This window comes from Acartia tonsa, chromosome 11 (genome assembly GCF_053477335.1).
Source record: "Acartia tonsa isolate MP-2025a chromosome 11, ASM5347733v1, whole genome shotgun sequence".
Taxonomy (NCBI): domain Eukaryota; kingdom Metazoa; phylum Arthropoda; class Copepoda; order Calanoida; family Acartiidae; genus Acartia; species Acartia tonsa.
The window spans coordinates 9,412,057-9,432,528 of NC_137270.1; the positions used below are offsets into that span (position 1 = coordinate 9,412,057).

The following is a 20,472-nucleotide window of genomic DNA, read 5'->3' on the forward strand; positions in this document are numbered from 1 at the left end:
AATAAAATACTTCAATATTATGTAAATAGCAAGATGAAATTAAAAAAAATTAATTTATTCTTAATAAAGTAAAATATTGGGTTTAAATGTTCTGGGCAATGAGAGTTTATTATGGATTATTGGAGCACTATGAGTTTTATACAATTATTCCTTGGAAAACTTGAGCTCGTTTATAGACATTTATTTCCTATATAGATCTGACATGGATCTTGAAGCAATAAAGCAGGCCCTTTTGTAAATGTTAAAAATTGGAAAAATCTATTAAATAAAAGTAATCGCAAATATACTTAGTAAATAACTTTATCTTCTATCGACTGCGTCCCCAGCACCTATATGCTCTGCATTGGAAAGGGTAGAAAAATGGCCAATTATTTGTTCCTCTCTTTAAGAATTTAATTGGGGAAAAACAAAATGTAATTAATGATTTATCATGGCTATAATTAGTATTCTATTATTTTTAAAAGCGAAGCTTTTCTATAATTTGGGTCGGTCCGTCCGTACGTCCGTCCGTACGTCCGTAACGGATAGCTTTTTTCGTTAATTTAGGCATGTTAGAATTGTCCTATCGATTTCAAATTTTGCATGGTGATTCCTTTAATAGTTAGGTATGATTTTGAAAGCGTAGCAACTCTGTAATCATTAACAAAATGTCCGTACGTCCGTTTTAAACATGTTGATTTTTGTAACTTTTTTAACAACAAATTTTTATGTGATCAAATCATCCGATTGATCTGATTTTTGGTATATTGATTCCTGGGAGAACAAAATATCATGTTATAAGCGAAGCAACTCTATAATCAAGTCCTAAAAATGTAGGTATGTCCATAAACATTATTATGTATAAAGCAGTTTTTCAACAAATTTACTTAGAATTTTGCTTCGAGTCTTATATATTTATATTCTGATTATTTAGTTCTGACAATATATAAGTGTTAATGTCCGTTTGTCCTACCGTTTCAGTGCTTCGCTTTTATGGATGTTGTCATCCTTGTTTAACAACAAATTTTTATGTGACAACCGATTGATCTGATTTTTGGTATATTGATTCCTGGGACAACAAAGTACAATATTATAAGCGAAGCAACTCTATAATCAAGTCCTAAAAAAACAAGTATGTCTATAAACATTATCCTGAATCAAGCAGTTTTTTAACAAATTTACTTACAATTTTGCTTTGTTTCCTATACATTTATATTATGATTATTCAGTTCTGACACTATACAAGTGTTAATGTCCGTTTGTCCTACCGTTTCAGTGCTTCGCTTTTATGGATGTTGTCATCCTTGTTATATATGAAAATATTAACTATTTAAACAAGAAAAAACAACAAAAATAAAGAGAATAAAGTTACCACAGGGCTAGGAAGACAACACAGCAGCTTGAAAGTGTTGCTGCAGACCCCTAATCTGCTGAAAAAAACTTGTTCATCCAAATTTCGACACCTAATCTTTAAATATTCTACCTTTAATTTAATTGATATAAAAAATAAGACAATACTAAATAATATCAATGTCATGTAAAATCAGATTTTTAACTAATTTAAAAAAATATATATTTATTAAAACAAGGATGAAAGCATCCATAAAAGCGAAAATCCAAAATATGATAGCAAAACAAACATCAACCCTTGTAGATTGTTAGAACTTAATAAACAGAATATAACATTTTAAGCATAAACACAATTGTGTTTAAATTCGTTGTAAGATCGCCTAAATACAAGATATACTTATATTATTAGGACTTGATGCTTTGCTTATAAAATTATTGCTTATTTGTTACAGATTCAAATCATCATGTCAAGATTTAAATAGACAGAAAAATCCAAAAAAATCCCAGTTGTATAAATTAATGATAGGAGCCATCCGTTAGGGACATTCATATGTTTGGACGTACGGACGAACAGTTCCTAATTATAGAAAAGATTTACTTTTAACCATCCTAAAACTTTTTTTATCGGTATACAGGGCGGGTGCAAATTAGTTTTGACAAATTCAAAAATTTCCAAGATAAAAATGAAAAGAATTTTTGGGTCATGTTAAGAAAACGAGGTTGTGGGTTTCATCGTATTTTCACAGTAGCTTTTGAAAGGTTATTTTAGGTTAGGTTAGGTTAAGTAAATGTTAATGATTGCCCTGCAGGGTTAGAAAATATACCCCGCAGGGCTAAAAATAGGAGAAAAGCTTCTGTGAAAATACTACGAAACCTGCAACTTCGTTTTCTTTCCATGATCAAAATCTTTTTATTGCACTGACTTTTTACTTTTTAGCATGTATACGATAAATAAACAATATAGATTATTCAAAGTTCTCAATATATAGGAAATTTATAACATGCAAAGTAAGAAAAAATAGTTGATTTTACATACATTTCTAATTAGAACTCAAAATCTATGAAATTTTGAACTCTGAAAATGTGGCAAAACATGTCTCCCTGTCTGTACATCCATTAGGGCGAGTTCATATCGAAATCAGACAAAGAGTCAGTGCTATAAAAAAAATTTTGATCATGAAAGCAATGAAAACTCTTTTTATTTTACATAATTTTCCAAAATTTTTATGAAAACAATGATTAAAACATCCATAAAGCACAGTTGTATGTAAATTTGTTGTTAGATTGCTCAGGTAACATAAAATACTTTATTTAAGTCCAAAAAATATTTATGCTCTTTACCCGGATGTTTTTACCAGAAATTAGGCAACAAAAATTGCATTTATCCTAACCTCTGAGAACCAATGGAAGCTGTATATGTATTTCAGTATTTAACTATCGACTTACAATTTATAATAATAATATAGGATAAGATAGGGGTATGAGTTTATGGTACAAGGATAGTAGAGCTTAGTACACCTCTTTCAGTACATGTCAGTACTTGTAAAGGTTTTACTATATATTTTAACGGGTTTATATGAAAACAAATGATATTTTATCATTGGCAGCAAATATTACCTTTAATTTTTTTATTCAACAAGGAAAAAATTCAAGTAAATTTGTTAAAAACTGTTTAAATACAGGGAAATGTTTAAGGGCATACTTACATTTTTATGACTTAATTATAGATATGCATCGCTTATAACATTGTATGTTGTTGTCCTAGGAATCAGTATTCCAAAACTCAGATCAATTGGATAATAATATCACAAACAAACTTGTTGTTAAAAAAAGTTAAAAATCGACATGTTAAAAATGGACGTACGGACATTCTGGTATTGATTATAGAGTTGCTGCGCTTTCTACATTTTACCTAATTACTACATGAATCACTATGCAGCTGTTTAACAGCTAAACATCTAAAATTACAAAATATCTAATTAAGGAAACTGAATATAAATTACCCTAATAAATAGCCGTTATATTGCTGTACAGTTTATAAAAATTTAATAATTAATTTAAATTTTTAATTAAATAATTAATTTAAACATCAATGTCCCAATACAGGTTTTCAAATATATAAATCATTTTATATAATTGTATTTTCTCTATGCATATTTTAGTTTTTGGATCATGGAAAGAAAACAAAGTCATTCCTTAATTAGGACAGAAGTAACCTTCCTATGAAGGACATAAGTAGCCTTCCTTGAGTGAGAATTTGTTAGATGAAGGGCATAACTTGCCTCCCTTAACAAAGATATTTTAAGATGGAGGACATAAGTAGCCTCCCTTCAACTCACAAAACCTAGCTTTTCTGTCCTCTACTTTGCTAAATCTTGCAAACATTAGCTTTTCTGTCCTTCACATAGCAAAATCTCACAAATCATAGCTTTTTGGTCCTTCACAAAGCTAAATCTCACCAAACATAGCTTTTCTGTCCTTCACATAGCAAATTCTTCCAAAACTTAGCTTTTCTGTCCTTCACAAAGCAATATCTTATAAAATATAGCTTTTTTGTCCTTCACATAGCAAATTCTTGCATTATTTAAGTTTTTGGATCATGGAAAGAAAACAAAGTCATTCCTTAAATAGGACAGATGTAACCTTCCTATGAAGGACATAAGTACTAAGTAGCTTTTCTGTTCTTTACTTTGCAAAATCTAACAAAATATAGCTTTTCTGTCTTTCACATTGCAAAATCTTACAAACATTAGCTTTTCTGTCCTTCACATAGCAAATTCTTGCAAGTCATTGCTTTTCTGTCCTTCACATAGTAAATTCTTACATAACATTGCTTTTCTGTCCTTCAAATAGCAAATTCTTGCAAAACTAAGCTTTTCTGTCCTTAACCCATTAGTACCGAAGCTCCCCCCTGTCGTCAGAATTGCATGAAATTTTAAACACAGCTTCCTTAAGGGATTGTAAGACATTTGTATTTTTAGATTTTTTGATTTTTGGCATACCAAAGAAGTTTTTTTTGCGTCGTTTTCAACGCATCCGGACTAATCATTTTTCCTATGCGTCTATTTTGTACCATATTGTACTAATCATCTTAGGCTTTTGCTGTATAATCTATTAGTTGCTTTGCCCTTAACCTCTAGGGCGGGTGGGGAATGTTATAAAAATAGCATAAAACCATCCCAAGATATTTATAAAGCTTTCCTGAGAAGTAAAACCAATTCACACCCACAATTTCTATAATCTTTGGCTTGATACAAAAAACCTTACTACTTTATAGTGTGGAACACTATACTAGCAGCCGCTATGCCCCTAGAGGTATCCAGAGACCCTTGGGTTGGGGGGGAGCCAACCTCCTCTTTCAATTACAGTTTTTGAAATAAAAAGTAAAATAAAATTTGAGAGGGGTTTATTATTTTCTAGGGGTGATTTCTCCTAGGGCGGTGGTGGTACTCTCCCCCAAAATAGTTATAAACCTTACCAGGTCCTATAAGAAGCTACAATGTAAAGGAGAACCATATCAGTTCAGTGGTCAGTGAGATCTCTTAGTACACACAGACACATGTAGAATGTATATTATGTTACTTTATTATAAGGATACATAACACAGATACTCTAAAATCAGTGTCTGTCTGTATGTCCATTTGTTTGTATAAAACAATTCAGAATATAATTATTTGATACTAGTGGCTACGCACCTAGATGCCTTTAGGGGCACTTGAGAGGGGTGATGTCATTGAATTCAACAACCATATTTTTTTTATTTTAGATTTAAAAAGAATTAATTTCATTAAGTTAATTCTATTTTTTCTGGTGTTGGGGGGTCTTTTTTTAAGGAGCGATTTCTCTTTGGAGGGTTATAAAAATAGTTATAAACCTTCCCAGGACCTATGAGAAGCTACATAGTAAAAAAAGAAGCATATCAGTTAAGCAGATGCACAGAGAGATATCCTTTCACTTTATTACAATGCTTTAGCAAAGAAATATGATTTTGTCGACAATTATATTGAACAACCCAATTCATGACAACCCCCCCCCCCCTAGTTAGTCTCTATGTCTTAACCTCTTTTCGAGGAAGCTTTGTGTTTATCAAGTACGAAATTAATTCCTTATCATTATTTGAAAACCAAGCGCAAATGTCGTCTTTTTATGGCTTTCCTTTCATAATGTGGCGCGGCATGGATTGTTTTGTTTATTATGATGCGCACGTTCTTGACTTTTGAATGAGATATGAGAGTGTGAAGATTTCGGAGAACAAAATTGGGCCTATCATTGGTCTCATTGTGTGTGAACGACCCTAGTATATCAGGGATTTGAAACCATAAGAGCTTCAGGTAGAATTTGTTAATTTGATTAAGAAGTATGGTGTATAGGACGATTATATGTAGTTTTAAAAAGGCTTTAGCCAGCTAAGCATGAAACTTAATTATGTTTAATATATGTTTTAGTAATTTTTATGTGCCTTATTGTTGCATTTAACAATGATTTATTAAACCAAATAATTTTCCTTTAAAGCCAAAGTTTCCAAAGATTTTTACCGTAGAGAAAAATGATTTTTAAAAAGCAAATAAGATTACGTGGTTATAAATAACTGGAATTATGAACTAATTGATATTGTAATTTCAGGTCTTTGAAATAATTTCATCAATAAATCTATATTCAAACCTGCTGTTGAAACTTGATGGTTCCTGGTATTGGGGGTTTGTATGTTCGCCAACTGATCTCGTGAACTTCCCGCTAATTCGGAAGTCAAGCTCAACCAAAGTGTCATGGTTGAGACAATTTCAAAGTATCTGATGAATAGGCGTTAGCATTCATCAAGAGATCAATAGCATCCAGTGAATTATTGATGCAATAAACTGTGACAATTTTTCTGTGAAATAAGTACCTAGTGAATCAATATGCCACTAACCAAAAAGCAGAAAATTGAGCGAGCTATCGCTATTGGTCCAAGAATCAATATACCAAAAATCAGATCAATCGGATGATTAGATCATATAAAAATTTGTTGTTTATAATGGACATACAGAAATTTTTAGTAATGATTATAGAGTTGCTACGCTTTCTAAATCGTACCTAACTACTAAAGGAATCACCATGCAAAATTTGAAATCGATAGGACAATTCTAACATGCCTAAATAAACAAAAAAGCTATCCATTACAGACGGGCGTACGGACGGACGGACCGACCCTAATTATAGAAAAGCTTCGCTTTTAAAAAGCTTATAATTTTGTTTCTTGGCTACGTAAATTTTAAATTTCTTAACATAAGCAATGAAAATATTTTAAAATTTTCATTATACATAAAATGTCTTTTTAAAATGCCTAAAACTTTTTGTTAATAAAGCTGAAGGCTTCAAATTTGGGGTATTGGATCCACTTGTGGCAGTCTTTCAGCAGTTAGATCGGTGTATTTCTCGCAGGGTTCCTTTAAGTTAGATTTTGTTAGATGAAGGACATAAGTAGTCTTCCTTAGACCAATTTCCAGTGACTTCTGTCCTCATTAGGAATGACTTTGAATTCTTTCTATGATTCAAGTTTAAAAGAAAAAGTCATTTCTCTTGAATGACCCTGTAAAGCTGTGAAGAAAACCTATATATCCCGACAATTTCTTTTTGCTTTATCTCGCTAAATTACACAAATTTGAGACAAGCTTATTATTTTCTAATAAAGTTGCTCTGGACACTTTTTGGTTTTTGATTTTTTTGATTTTAAAATATTTAAATGATAGTTAATCATTTTTCTCGTATTCATTCGAATCCGGTGGATAGGAACCGGTTCTCATCCATACGAAAAAACTATGTCTAGCATCGTATTATATCCAGTTTTCTACGAATATAGAAATGTACAATCATAAGATTAAAACCAGTTTTTTTAGCCCGTGCCTTCGGCATCTCGGGACTAAAAAAACTGGTTTTAATCTTATAATTGTACAATCTATATCCGCGGAAAGCCGTTTATAATACGATGCGAGAAATAACTATTATCATATTATATTTCATTGAAATTATAATATTAGATTAAATGATTAAATGACAACATCCATAAAAAAAGCTCTGAAATGGTAGGACAAACAAATATGAACACTTGTAGAGTACCAAACTGAAAAAGCAGAATTTAGATGTATAATGTCTAGAACAAATTGTATTAAAATAGAGAAGCTTCGCTTATGACATAGTAAATTGTTGTCATAGGAATCAGATGAATAAGATAATTTTATATCATATGAGATGAATAGGATAATTTTATATCATATGAAATGTTATTGTCCAATAAAGCTAAAAATACGAACGGACTTTCTGGTAACGATTATAGAGCAGCTACGCTTCTGAAATCGTACCCTTCATCTTAATATGGATGACAACATCCATAAGTAGCGAAGTACAAAAATATAAAACTATTTAGCAAAAAGTCAAAGAGTCAAATAAACTGACTGAAAAAGTAAGTGGTAAAATTAGACGCACAGACAAAAACAATGTATGTAGTGAAATTTTACTAAAAATCACAGCTTTTTAATTTAATAGAAGATAATTATGCTTTCCTTAATAAAATTAAATGAGTAGTGAGGTTTTTTATTCTCAATCTTGAAAATTTTCAAGAAGCTTTGTAAATGTCTTTGGATGGTTGTCTGTTTGTCCTCAAAGTTTTCTGATAATGTTTTCTTATTCGTTGCCTCAACAAACACTTATTTTAATCTACAGTAAGGGTAATTTTGTGAAACATCATTGGGGACATAAATCAAAATAACAAACAATTAGACATAACTAAATTAGTCGTCATGCTGTTTTTCATGAATCTATGTAGCCAGTTATATAAATTACATATATCACAAAAATACTATTTTAAGTCCTAATATTTTTAAACTACATGGTAGAATATTGAAATTCTTTCAAATGTATGGCCTATAAATGTAAATTCAAACCATTGATTAGGAGAAATTAAGCAGTTGACTAAATTCAAATTTAAATGCATTTCGTGCAACTACCCCTTTAAAAAAAAGAATTATATTTAACTCCATGCAGAAGCAAAGATTCCGTTGGACCAAAATATAGATATATAGATAGTAGATAGTTAGACATGTAGCTAAATAAATAGACAGATAGAAACAAAACATATTATATAGATTTTCATTATAACAATCTTATTTTGTTGGTGACTATTCTTAAATTAGATTAGAGTAACATTGTGACTGTGCGCATGAGTTTGTCTTTCTGCCTGTGTGTACCAAGAATCTCCCTAACCACTGGACCATTAGTTCTCTTTCACATTGTTGCTTTTATAGGTCTTTTCTAGAAGGAACCACAACCCTCCAGAGAGAAGGGGGGGGGGGGGAGGTAAAGGAGTGATTACACTCAAAATTATCCATAATTTCAAAACTTCTAATCTTGCAGTTTGTTTAATTGTAGCAAATCTAGGCTATAACCCACTTGAAGTTTAATTTTCTTAGATAATTAGATAATAAACAAAGGTAAGTGGAAATAGTTGTATCTGCAGTTTTTAGTAGCTGCGCTTCTTTAATAAGAAAGTAAATCTCTAGATGTACGGAAAACTGTACTGAGCATGTATGGCCAATATTTGAATAAAGCTGAAATAAAGTAGAGTTGCTGCGCTACTTTTCTTCAAAAAAAGTATCCTATAATTGGATGATAAGATAAATGTTTAAGTAAAGTTCAAATAGAAATAAAAATTTAACAAATATGGAACAATTTTAGCTGGAAAATAAAGATAAATAAATGATTTTAAAATTAGATGTTTAATAAATACAAATTATACAACTTTTCATTATAATAATTAAATGTGATTTTTTTTGTATGTATACTATAACAATGGTTTAATGATTTTTTTAAAACACAATCTCTCAAAAGTACAGGTTCTATTGGCTATGACCCATTAGATAAGAAATTAAAGTTTTTTGTTTGAAACAAAATATCTTGGAAATGGGATATCAAACTTTATAATCCATTTTTCTAACATAACAAAATTTCATAGCTAAAACATACAGATACTATATTACTTTTTACTTTATTTTTAGAATATAGTTTTTAGAAATGTCCTTTGGCCCCATGTATTGATATTTCAGGGATGATGTGGACGATAGGCTACATTTTCACTGGTACCCAAAGCTTTCTAACTATATACGTTTATTGATCAAAACTTTTGGGTATTTTTATTGATTTTTTATATGATTTTATCAAACTTTTTAACAATTTATTTTAATGTGCAGGGGTAATTTAGTTTATCATTATTGGAAATGTTGTTTGTCAATGTTGAGGATTATTTTATCCTCCCTGTCCCTTTTTTCACACGTTTCATTTTGTGTTTTAGTATCAAATAATACAGGAAAAAAGGAAAAAAATACAAGAGAAAGATTTTGGTATTTGATATTATGAAGAAAGGTATAAACTATATTTTATTTCATAAATCTTTAATTTAGACCAGAACAGGTTTAAGGCTATTTTACCCTGAAATATAGATACATACTTCTTCTTTTCTAATGTTAATTTTTAAAAATTTAACTAATTGTAATAAAAATGTTGTTACTAAGTACTGGTTTTTTTTTCCTGGTCACTTTACTGTTAACTTCATCCATGAATATCTTTTAGGAAAAGTTTTTCCATTTTAGCCCCCCCGGGGAGTGTGTGAAATGTTTTTTTGACCTTTTTTCCCACGTAATTAATTAAAGCATAATACTCATTTTTTTTGTATTTATTTAAATTTTGATTTTTATTTATTTTTAACAGATTTTGAAAAGTTTTTTATGTATGAAAAATAGTTAAAGATATGTTTTTAAAAGGGATAGGGAAACATTTACTTTAGGATAATACACTTACTTTCTTAAGCATATAATTGTTGAATTAAAAATACATTTGTATCATTGCCATGCATAGTTAAGAATTTCAGACAAAAGTCTAAGGGAGTGGGAAGGCAGTAATCAAAACCACCCAATGACATCATTAAGATTCCTTGAAAATAATATTTGATAGAAATATTTATAGATATTTCTATTATTATAAGAAACACTTTTGTGTAAGAATATTTTTTTATTGGGTAACAGGAAACATTGGACGATTAAACTTGACATTTGTTGTGTGTCTTTAAAACTTTAAAACAGTGTGGTTGACAAAACAGCACAAACGTACACTCACTCCTATTATTTCACATACCCACTTTGGCAATTATTTTTTTATGAGTTAGCACTTAGCCTTTCCATGTTCTGTCTATAACACAAGAAACCAAAATATTTCTTTTCAGTGTACCCTTTTTATTACTTTACAACAGCTAGAAGTTTTGTAGTTATGAAGGAACACTTGACAATAAATATTTGAGTTTAAAACAACAATTTGTTAAATATCTTACTTTCAATTTCTTATTAAACTTATATTTGTTCAGTAGTTATCGAGATCTTATGCTACACACTAACAGACATATGTTACTTGCTTAAAAAGATTTAGCATTTTACAATTATCCCGGGGCCTGTGAGAGATAGAAAAATAGAAATATAGATACATAGAAAGATAGATAGATAGTCCGTTTAATAGATAAATAGATAGTTAGAAAGCTAGCTAGCTAGCTTGCTAGCTAGATAGATATATAGTCCGTTAGATAGATAGATAGTCCGTTAGATAGATAGATAGTCCGTTAGATAAAAAGATAGTCCGTTAGATAGATAGATAGTCCGTTAGATAGATAGATATATAGTCCGTTAGATAGATAGACAGATAGATAGTCCGTTAGATAGATAGATAGATAGTCCGTTGGATATATAGATAGCTCGTTAGATAGATAGATAGATAGTCCGTTAGATAGATAGATAGTCTGTTAGATAGATAGATAGTCCGTTAGATAGATAGATAGATAGATAGATAGATAGATAGTCCGTTAGATAGATAGACAGATAGATAGTCCGTTAGATAGATAGATAGTCCGTTAGATAGATAGATAGATTGTCCGTTAGATAGATAGATAGTCCGTTAGATAGATAGATAGATGATTTTCTTTGTGAAAGAAATTTTTTTGTTGAAATCAGTCCATTAACAAGGAAGTTGAGTTTAGTGGTTCAGAGAGTCATTCTAGGTAAACTACGATATCAGATTTGTAATCTCCAATTAATATCCAGGTGAAAGGGAAAAAAATGGTTGAAATTGGTAAATAAACAAGAAAGTTGGATTTAATGGTTCAAATAGTCATTTTAGGTAAAGTACGATATCAGATTTGGAATATCCAATGAATATCCAGGTGAAAGAAAAAAAAATGGTTGAAATTGGTCAATAATCAAGAAAGTTAGGTTTAATGGTTCAAAGATTTCTTTTAGGTAAATTACAACCAAACTAGAAGCGATCATGACAAGTTTAGTGATTTTTTAACTTAATAATTTGAAAAATTTATTTTTATTGATTTTCCCTTATTTAAAAAAATTTTCATTTTCCTCGAAATCTGAGAATGGTAATTAATCAAAGGAATTTATTGAAAAATATATGTGAAAAAATCACTAAAATTTCAAAAAATCTTGAAGCCGGCTGCAATTTTATATATGGAGTTTTACTATATAAATACTAAGAAATTTTACTTAATAGCATATATTCTCTCTTTTTCGAAGCCACTTTTTTTCACAGCCGGCTTCAAAATAATATATGTAAAAATGTATTTTTGTGAATTTTCTTTACATTTAGGGTCTGATTCAGTTGACGGATTTTATAGTTTTTTAAGTCCAAACCTGGGTTTATAACGCTTATATTGAGAAAGATTAAAATGCTATTACGAGATAGCTTAACAAGTTTGGGGACTTAAGTAAATTTAGATTGGTTGGTTTAAAAGTTTTAACCACAATTTTATATTATAGAAGTGGTAATTTTGCGTATCATCATTGGGGATGTACTTAAATTTATCGGCCATTGTCTTATCCCTTTAGATCCCTGGGTTCAAAATATCATTATCCAAACTAGTCAATCAATAATTTAGATCTATAACATATAAATTGTAGTATTTTGATTGGGGAGTACATAAATTTATCTTCATTGGCTCTTAAATTTTATCTATAATCAAAAAGTATACCCTTTATTGTATAACCAGCATATAAACGGACAGACAGGCAAATTCTAAGTATAGAGTATCTGTGCTATTTAAAAATACATTTACATTTAGGCTTACAGCATGTACTGACAGCAGCACATTGTGTTACTTCATTGGAAAGAGGAACAACTGTGTAAGTTTTTTTAGTAGCAGCGAAGCTACTCTTCAATACATTAATAAATACGACTGTATTTTTATCACTTCGTAAGGTCTTCCCGTGCGTCAGTCCATAGCCCTATAGGGATATGTAATTTTTTATTTGAATTTTATTTGTGTGGACATATACTATCTATCTTTTATCTATCTAGATCAACTATAAGAGTAGGAGAGTATGACATTTTAAACCCTGGACGTGGACATATACTATCTATCTATATTTCTAGATCAACTATAAGAGTAGGAGAGCACGACCTATCTAATCCTGAACATATACTATCTATCTATCTAGATCAACTATAAGAGTAGGAGAGCATGACCTATCTAACCCTGGACATATACTATCTATCTATCTATCTAGATCAACTATAAGAGTAGGAGAGCATGACCTATCTAACCCTGGACATATACTATCTATCTATCTATCTAGATCAACTATAAGAGTAGGAGAGCATGACCTATCTAACCCTGGACATATACTATCTATCTATCTCTATATCTATCTATTTATCTATCTAGATCAACTGTAAGAGTAGGAGAGCATGACCTATCAAACCCTGGACATATACTATCTATCTATCTATCTATCTATCTATTTATCTATCTAGATCAACCATAAGAGTAGGAGAGCATGACCTATCAAACCCTGGACATATGCTATCTATCTATATTTCTAGATCAACTATAAGAGTAGGAGAACATGACCTATCTAACCCTGGACATATACTATCTATCTATATTTCTAGATCAACTATAAGAGTAGGAGAACATGACCTATCTAACCCTGGACATATACTATCTATCTATCTAGATCAACTATAAGAGTAGGAGAGCATGACCTTTCTAACCCTGGACATATATTATCTATCTATCTATCTTGATCAACTATACGAGTAGGAGAGCATGACCTATCTAATCCTGGACATATATTATCTATCTATCTAGATCAACTATAAGAGTAGGAGAGCATGACCTTTCTAACCCTGGACATATATTATCTATCTATCTATCTTGATCAACTATAAGAGTAGGAGAAGATGACCTATCTAACCCTGGATATATACTATCTATCTATCTATCTAGATCAACTATAAGAGTAGGAGAACATGACCTATCTAACCCAGGACATATACTATCTATCTATCTAGATCAACTGTACGAGTAGGAGAGCATGACCTATCTAACCCTGGATATATACTATCTATCTATCTAGATCAACTATAAGAGTAGGAGAACATGACCTATCTAACCCTGGATATATACTATCTATCTATCTAGATCAACTATAAGAGTAGGAGAACATGACCTATCTAACCCTGGATATATACTATTTATCTATCTATCTAGATCAACTATAAGAGTAGGAGAACATGACCTATCTAACCCTCGATATATACTATCTATCTATCTAGATCAACTGTACGAGTAGGAGAGCATGACCTATCTAACCCTGGACATATACTATCTATCTATCTAGATCAACTATAAGAGAAGGAGAGCATGACCTATCTAACCCTGGACATATACTATCTATCTATCTAGATCAACTATAAGAGTAGGAGAGCATGACCTATCTAACCCTGGACATATACTATCTATCTATCTATCTATCTAGATCAACTGTAAGAGTAGGAGAGCATGACCTATCTAACCCTGGACATATACTGTCTATCTATCTAGATCAACTGTACGAGTAGGAGAGCATGACCTATCTAATCCTGGACATATACTATCTATCTATCTATCTATCTAGATCAACTGTAAGAGTAGGAGAGCATGACCTATCTAATCCTGGACAAGATTGTAATGCCAAGAATGATATATGTGCACCTGTACCTCAAGTAATTCATACTAGCTGATGCGCTATATTTACTTTGCCAATGATCTTTTTCGTCTGCCAGCAAATTGTTATCTGCTACTTTGCTGTGTTAATTTTCTTCTTATCAATGGTTGATTTTCAAAGACTATATTTCTAGTCAAGACAAAGTCATTGCGATAGGGAAATACAGTTATTTATCCCTTTCTCCCTCTAGTGTTTTACTCTAATTTCTATACAATTGATATAAATTTGTTATCTTTAAAGAATTGGATAAAATTGATCTAATCAAAAAGATTAACAACAAAAAAATAGGAAAATTGCTACTTGTCAAAAATAGTTACATATATATATTTTAGGATTTTAGAGCAGAGAAAATTATTATTCATCCAAGTTACAACAAGCCTAATAGGTACATTTTCTTTTTCATACAATACTTAGTAATTTGTTAAATGAGAAGAATGTCAATTTTTTATCTTATGGTAGGTCAGGTTAGGTAATTTAGGTTTAGGTTAACCCTCGCAGAAATAGGCAATGCAGGGTTAGGGTTAGGGTTACGGCATAAGAAATAAAAATTTTCTATAAATATAGGGGGAGGGGATTTCTTTACTAGCTAAGCATATTTATACAGGTAAGCAACGCTTAAGAAATCTTTTAAAAGTTTGTAATTGCTCCATAGAAATCAATACAGATTTGGTGTTTTCCTGAAATAGCTAAACAAGCTCAGAACCACCCACCCTTTTTTTAAAAATGAATAATGAAGAAAGTGTTATTTTTTATGTCTAATCCCTGGAGGAAGGGAGTTTCTGTGATCAACATGTCACTTTAAGGGAAACCGCCGAATATTTGGATAAAATTATTAAGTACTGTTTAATTTTAGGTTTAATAATGATGTTGCCTTGATAAAGCTTGATAAGAATGTTAGAGAAAACGGTAAAATATATTTCAGTATGGCTTGAAAACAGATTGAAATAACATTCGTTGGATTAGACCTGATTCTCAAAATTACTGAAAAATCATGTATAGCATCATATTACAGACATTTTTCCACGAATAATAAAATAAAAACCATAGAATTAATACAAGTTTTGTTAGACCAGGCCTTCAGATCCTTTGGAACTAAAAAGACAATCTTTTCAGGGTACATATGTATATTTTTTAGGTAAAGTTAGTCGCTATGAACAATACATGTATATTGTATAGGTCCCCACCCTTATTTTCATTTTATTTCAAAAATAAGAAATGGGGGGTTCATTGCTCAACTGGCTCTTTGTGAGAAAGTAATGGTTTAAAATTTACAGATTTTGTGTCTCCAATATGTCTGCCACTACCTTCAGCATTCACATACAATATCTCCAGAAGGAAATAATACTATTCATCATTTTCATATTCTTCACAAGAATCAAGGACGTCCAAGCTTTTAAATTTGTTTTAGAGTGGGAGGTTTACAAAAGCATATAATGAATAATACCCCTCCAGAAAAAAAATTGTTGGTGCCTATGCCAACCCAAATTTTTTTTTTAATTAGGGGATTGGCTTTAACCTAGGAAATTACCAAAATTCTTTTTTTTCAGGGGGGGGGGGGGTGGAGGGTGAGGTAATCAACAAGAATAATAAAAAAAAATTCAAATACAATTTAGCAACCTTTGATTTGAGGTCCTTTAATCATAAAGGTGTTAGGAATATTTATTACAAAATCACTTTGTCCTTTGAAATGAAAAGCTCCACCATTATCAGTATCAATATAAGGCTTCTCTGAGTTATTACTCATTATAGATTATAAATATGTATTGTTTTGTTGGTGAAGTCGAATGGAGGTGGCTGGTTGGGGGGCTACTGATAAACTAGCTAGAGAGTAAGTAGATACATCCAGGGAGTAAGGGAGGGGACAATGGGCAATTAATTCAATATAAGAGTTATCAAAGAAAGGGCATGAAATCCAGTTTAATCCAATAAATTTGTGGGAAATTATAAAGGGATTGTTAATTGAATAATAGTTTTCCATAGCGTCATGTAAAGTGAAATCACAACTTGTTTTTGATGAAATATATTGAGGTTTTTTGGTGTGATTTTTATATTAAAAGATTATTGGACCCGGCCAGCTGCCAGCAAGAATATGACTGCCCCTTTTTATTCTGTTTATTTCCCTTGCCCCACCTCCCTTTTCCCTTCTCCCCGTCTGCTACATTCAAAACTAACACAACGAGTGTTTATTTCCCTTGCCCCCACTTCCCTTATCCCTTCTCCCTGTCTGCAATATTCAAAACATACATAACGAGTAGCGGCATTTTATGCGCAAGTCCCCAAACTCAGTCAGAAACTGCTAAATTCTTGCACATTCCCTTTAAGCCAGTCCCCAAAGTCTGAGACTCCTAAAAATTGAATATTTGATCCATTGTCCCCTCCCTTACTCCCTGAGATACATCAATAGATAGATTTATCCTAATAGATAAGTAATAGAATCTGTGTCTGTGTATACCAAAGGACCTTGCTAACCTTTACAATGTAGCTTCTCATAGTTCGTGGTAAGGTTTATAACTAATTTTGGGGAGGGTACAACAACCCTTCAAAGATAAATCACCACTAAAAAAATTATCCCCACTCAAAAATAGTTATTTCTATTTTTTAAAACTAAATTAAAAAATGGGGGAGGTTGAAAATAACCCCCAGCTAAATGATCATCCTAAAACTATTTTGAATTGCAACGTTTTCTTTCTTTCCTGTGTAGCTACTAATTTAAAGATATTTTTAGGTTTAGTGATATTTTGAAACATGTTTCTGTTCCCTATGTTGGTCTTGATACATGTAAAGGTAACTAAAATTCTTAAACTTTTTATGCTTCATCACTCCATGCTACTAGCCTTTCACTAACTAAAGTCAAAATACAAATTTTGAACAATCATGAAAATATATGAATAAGTATTGAATTATAACCCAGACAACTACCTGACCCAATTGGTGGGGGCCTTTCATCTGCTAGTAAATTGCTTTCTGGATTTCTGTTCTTTTATAGCCACTTTGCTGTGTACTTATTTTTGATGCTACAGGCTGATATTTAAAGACCCAATTGAAAGTCGGTGCAGGGTCCCCACTTTGTGAGTAGAGTTACATATAGCTTATGCCCACTCTATTCATTTACATAAATTACATGATGTTTTTATCATAACCTTACTGTTCCACATTTAATCCACTTGAATTGTCATTTTGTACCAATTTGTTTTACACCTCACGCCAGGCTACAATTGAATCAAGACAAAAGTAAGTGCTGAGCTCTGGGACCTATAAAACCATGATGATTCCAGGTAAAACCAAAATATTTAACATTTACTTTTGTCTTGATTCAATTGTAGCCTGGCATGACCTACTTATATATTATTTACTTGGCATATTGTTTCAAGTTACTAGTTTTGATTGTAATATTTTAGATATTTATGAGGTTCAAAGAGTAAGATTAGAAGAAACCCAAATATGTGCTGGTGGTAACGAAGGTAGAGTTAATTCTATATCATTTTAGTCTAAATTTATAGTCTAAAACCATCATGAGACTAAAATTTAAAAATCAATAATATTAAAGCAACCCTGGGTACTTATTGAATAGGATGAAAATCTTTTTATCTGACCCTCAAGAATTTTTTTTTTTTTTTTGCTCGTTAAAATATCTCATTCAGGCAGCCTCTTTCTTTTGGTGTTTACTTAAGTTCATCTCCAGATTTGTAATAGTTTTACTTTTCTTTGTAATTCCTGCAAACTAGCTTAAAAAATACCTTAGAATAAAACTAACTTCCAAAAAAATGTTAAATGATAATCAAGCTGTCTACATCTTACTAGAAAGCACAGCATAAAACAGCCTGTATAATTATATTCAGGTGAAGACAGTTGTTCTGGTGATTCAGGATCTGGACTTTTGCTTGAGTCTATAGCTGGAAGACCTTATGATCCAAGATGGATCCAGGTATAACTTTATATAAAAAGATAACTGTCTGTCTATGTGTCTTTCTTCTTATAGGTCATGGTAGGGTATATAACTATTTTGGGAAGGGTACCAACAACCTCCATAGAGTTAATGCCCCTAGAAAAATAAACTTAAAGAGTCACCCCCCAAATTTTTTATTACTTTTTCTTTTTAAAACTGTAATTGAAAGTGGGGAGGGTTTTCTCCCTCCTTTCCTCCTAGAGGCGTCTAGAGGCATATTGGGAGACTTCTCTAGACCATGGGAATCGATCTATACCTTTTTAGTAGCAAAGCTACTCTATAATTCAAAATGTCCATCCATTTGTCCGTCCGAAATTATCAAGGATTGAATATGCTCATATTCTACATGTCTTTATCAAGTTTCATTAAGTTCTATCTATAAATTGCGGTGCTAGATTAATTCCTAGATTTTATAATATTCGTGATTCTTAAGGTTGCGTGATTTTTAAGGTTTCCTGATTTTCCTATTTTATCAAGATTAATGTTTATTGTATGACACTGCTTTATAGTTATTTTCCCCCATATCCATTCCTAATTTTTGAGCTTCGCTACTTATGGATGTTGTCATCCTTGTTTCTTCTGTTAATCTAGTTAATGGGGGAAAAAAATTTCTAAGTTTGCGCAAGCACCCTGACCGCATCTCTTACTTTGTTTGTAAGTATATCTGAAATGCTACAGATAAAGAATTGTCATACAGATTATTAGAATTACTTACCGTTCTAAATTAGTGTTTAGCAAAAGAGGTATTTGATTTTATAGTAACTATTATATAGTGTAATTTTTAAAGTTTATTTTAAGGTTGGAATAGTAAGTTTTGGTCCCTGGAGATGTGCAAGCAAAGGGGTACCAGCTGTCTATACAAATGTAACTGCATATCTACCTTGGATTCTAGACAATGCTTTACTTTAAAGTAGAATATCATCTTGGTAGATCATAAATATTTCTATGTATATTATAATACATTTCAATTCTAAATATGTGTATTTGTAAATAAATATTTTTTAAACCATCATTTTTTCTGAAATAAAACATTCTACATAGTTTTGCTTCAAATTCTAAAAAAATACCTTATTTTTACTATAATACAATTTAGGTTATTTTAGAGCCCTTTTAATTTTTATTATGAGAAATAAATACCTTTATCCTATTCTATTTCACATTACTCTATGTCTTTCACTTATCAAGAATATGTTAATAGTTATTTATCATATTTTCGTAATATTGTGAATGCTAGAAAGGATATTAAAATTATTTCAACAATTTTGGTCATGTGATCAAAATTTGAATTTTCCTTCTACTATTGCCCCCTCTGGGGGCGAAGTAGGTGGAAATTTAAAATTTTGTCACTTGACCTTAATATTGGTGAAATAATTTTGAATGGCCTTTCTTGTATAAGCAATATTAATAAAATATGATACTTGGTTTTGTCTCATTCTCTATCTTTTTCTTAAATTCAAAAAAGTCTATCAAAAAATTTACATCATCTAAGGGTGAACAATAAATATCTCTGTCTATTTTTCTCTATATTTCTTCCCCCTCCCCCCTCCCTCACTTTTCTGTCTATTTCCTTCTCTCTCTCCTCCTCTTTTGTACGTTCATTTATACAATAGAGATAACCTAGAGACATCACAAGGGAATTTTGTTTACATTATGTATCAGCTATAAATTGTTGAATATCTTAGGTTAAAGCTTTCCTTGGGTGAAATATTTGAAGAAAATATTTCTTCCATCATATAATGTGAAGTGTATGACACAACATATAATAAGTTAGTTATAAATAATTTAATTTCTTATAATAAAGTTATCTTTCTAAAAATTAAAATTTAGTTGCAAATAATGTTGCCTATAAAGCTGTATACAACAAAAGTGAACAAAGGTTTCTTTTTAAGAAAAAAATGGGGTCAGGTTGACCATCTATGTCTAATGTTTATACCCACATCAAATATTAAATTATAACAATGTACAGTAGAGTGGATCAATTTTGGACATTGAATTTGTAATCAACATCTACAGTTTAAACGTCATATAAGAAACCTAAATATAAAAAATTGATTTTGTCCTTGAGGGGAAATGGGGGGAAGGTGTTTCCATGCATTAAAAATTTTAGAAGTTTATTCTGGAGGTGCAACT

General features: G+C 31.0%; 1 protein-coding gene across 1 annotated transcript in view; it reads left to right on the top strand.

Annotated features, from left to right (window-relative positions):
* Nucleotides 1-19,382, top strand: part of LOC145332855 (CLIP domain-containing serine protease HP8-like) — a 31,119-nt gene extending 11,737 nt beyond the window's left edge. The window contains exons 15-24 of the mRNA XM_080177937.1: nucleotides 12,470-12,530; nucleotides 14,307-14,394; nucleotides 14,729-14,781; nucleotides 15,250-15,302; nucleotides 15,671-15,727; nucleotides 16,173-16,224; nucleotides 17,122-17,180; nucleotides 17,795-17,857; nucleotides 18,236-18,321; nucleotides 19,141-19,382. Coding sequence (XP_080034063.1) covers nucleotides 12,470-12,530; nucleotides 14,307-14,394; nucleotides 14,729-14,781; nucleotides 15,250-15,302; nucleotides 15,671-15,727; nucleotides 16,173-16,224; nucleotides 17,122-17,180; nucleotides 17,795-17,857; nucleotides 18,236-18,321; nucleotides 19,141-19,251 — 683 coding nt within the window. The 3' untranslated portion in view covers nucleotides 19,252-19,382. The remainder of the gene's footprint in view (nucleotides 1-12,469; nucleotides 12,531-14,306; nucleotides 14,395-14,728; nucleotides 14,782-15,249; nucleotides 15,303-15,670; nucleotides 15,728-16,172; nucleotides 16,225-17,121; nucleotides 17,181-17,794; nucleotides 17,858-18,235; nucleotides 18,322-19,140) is intronic.
* The last annotated feature ends 1,090 nt before the right edge of the window (nucleotides 19,383-20,472 follow it).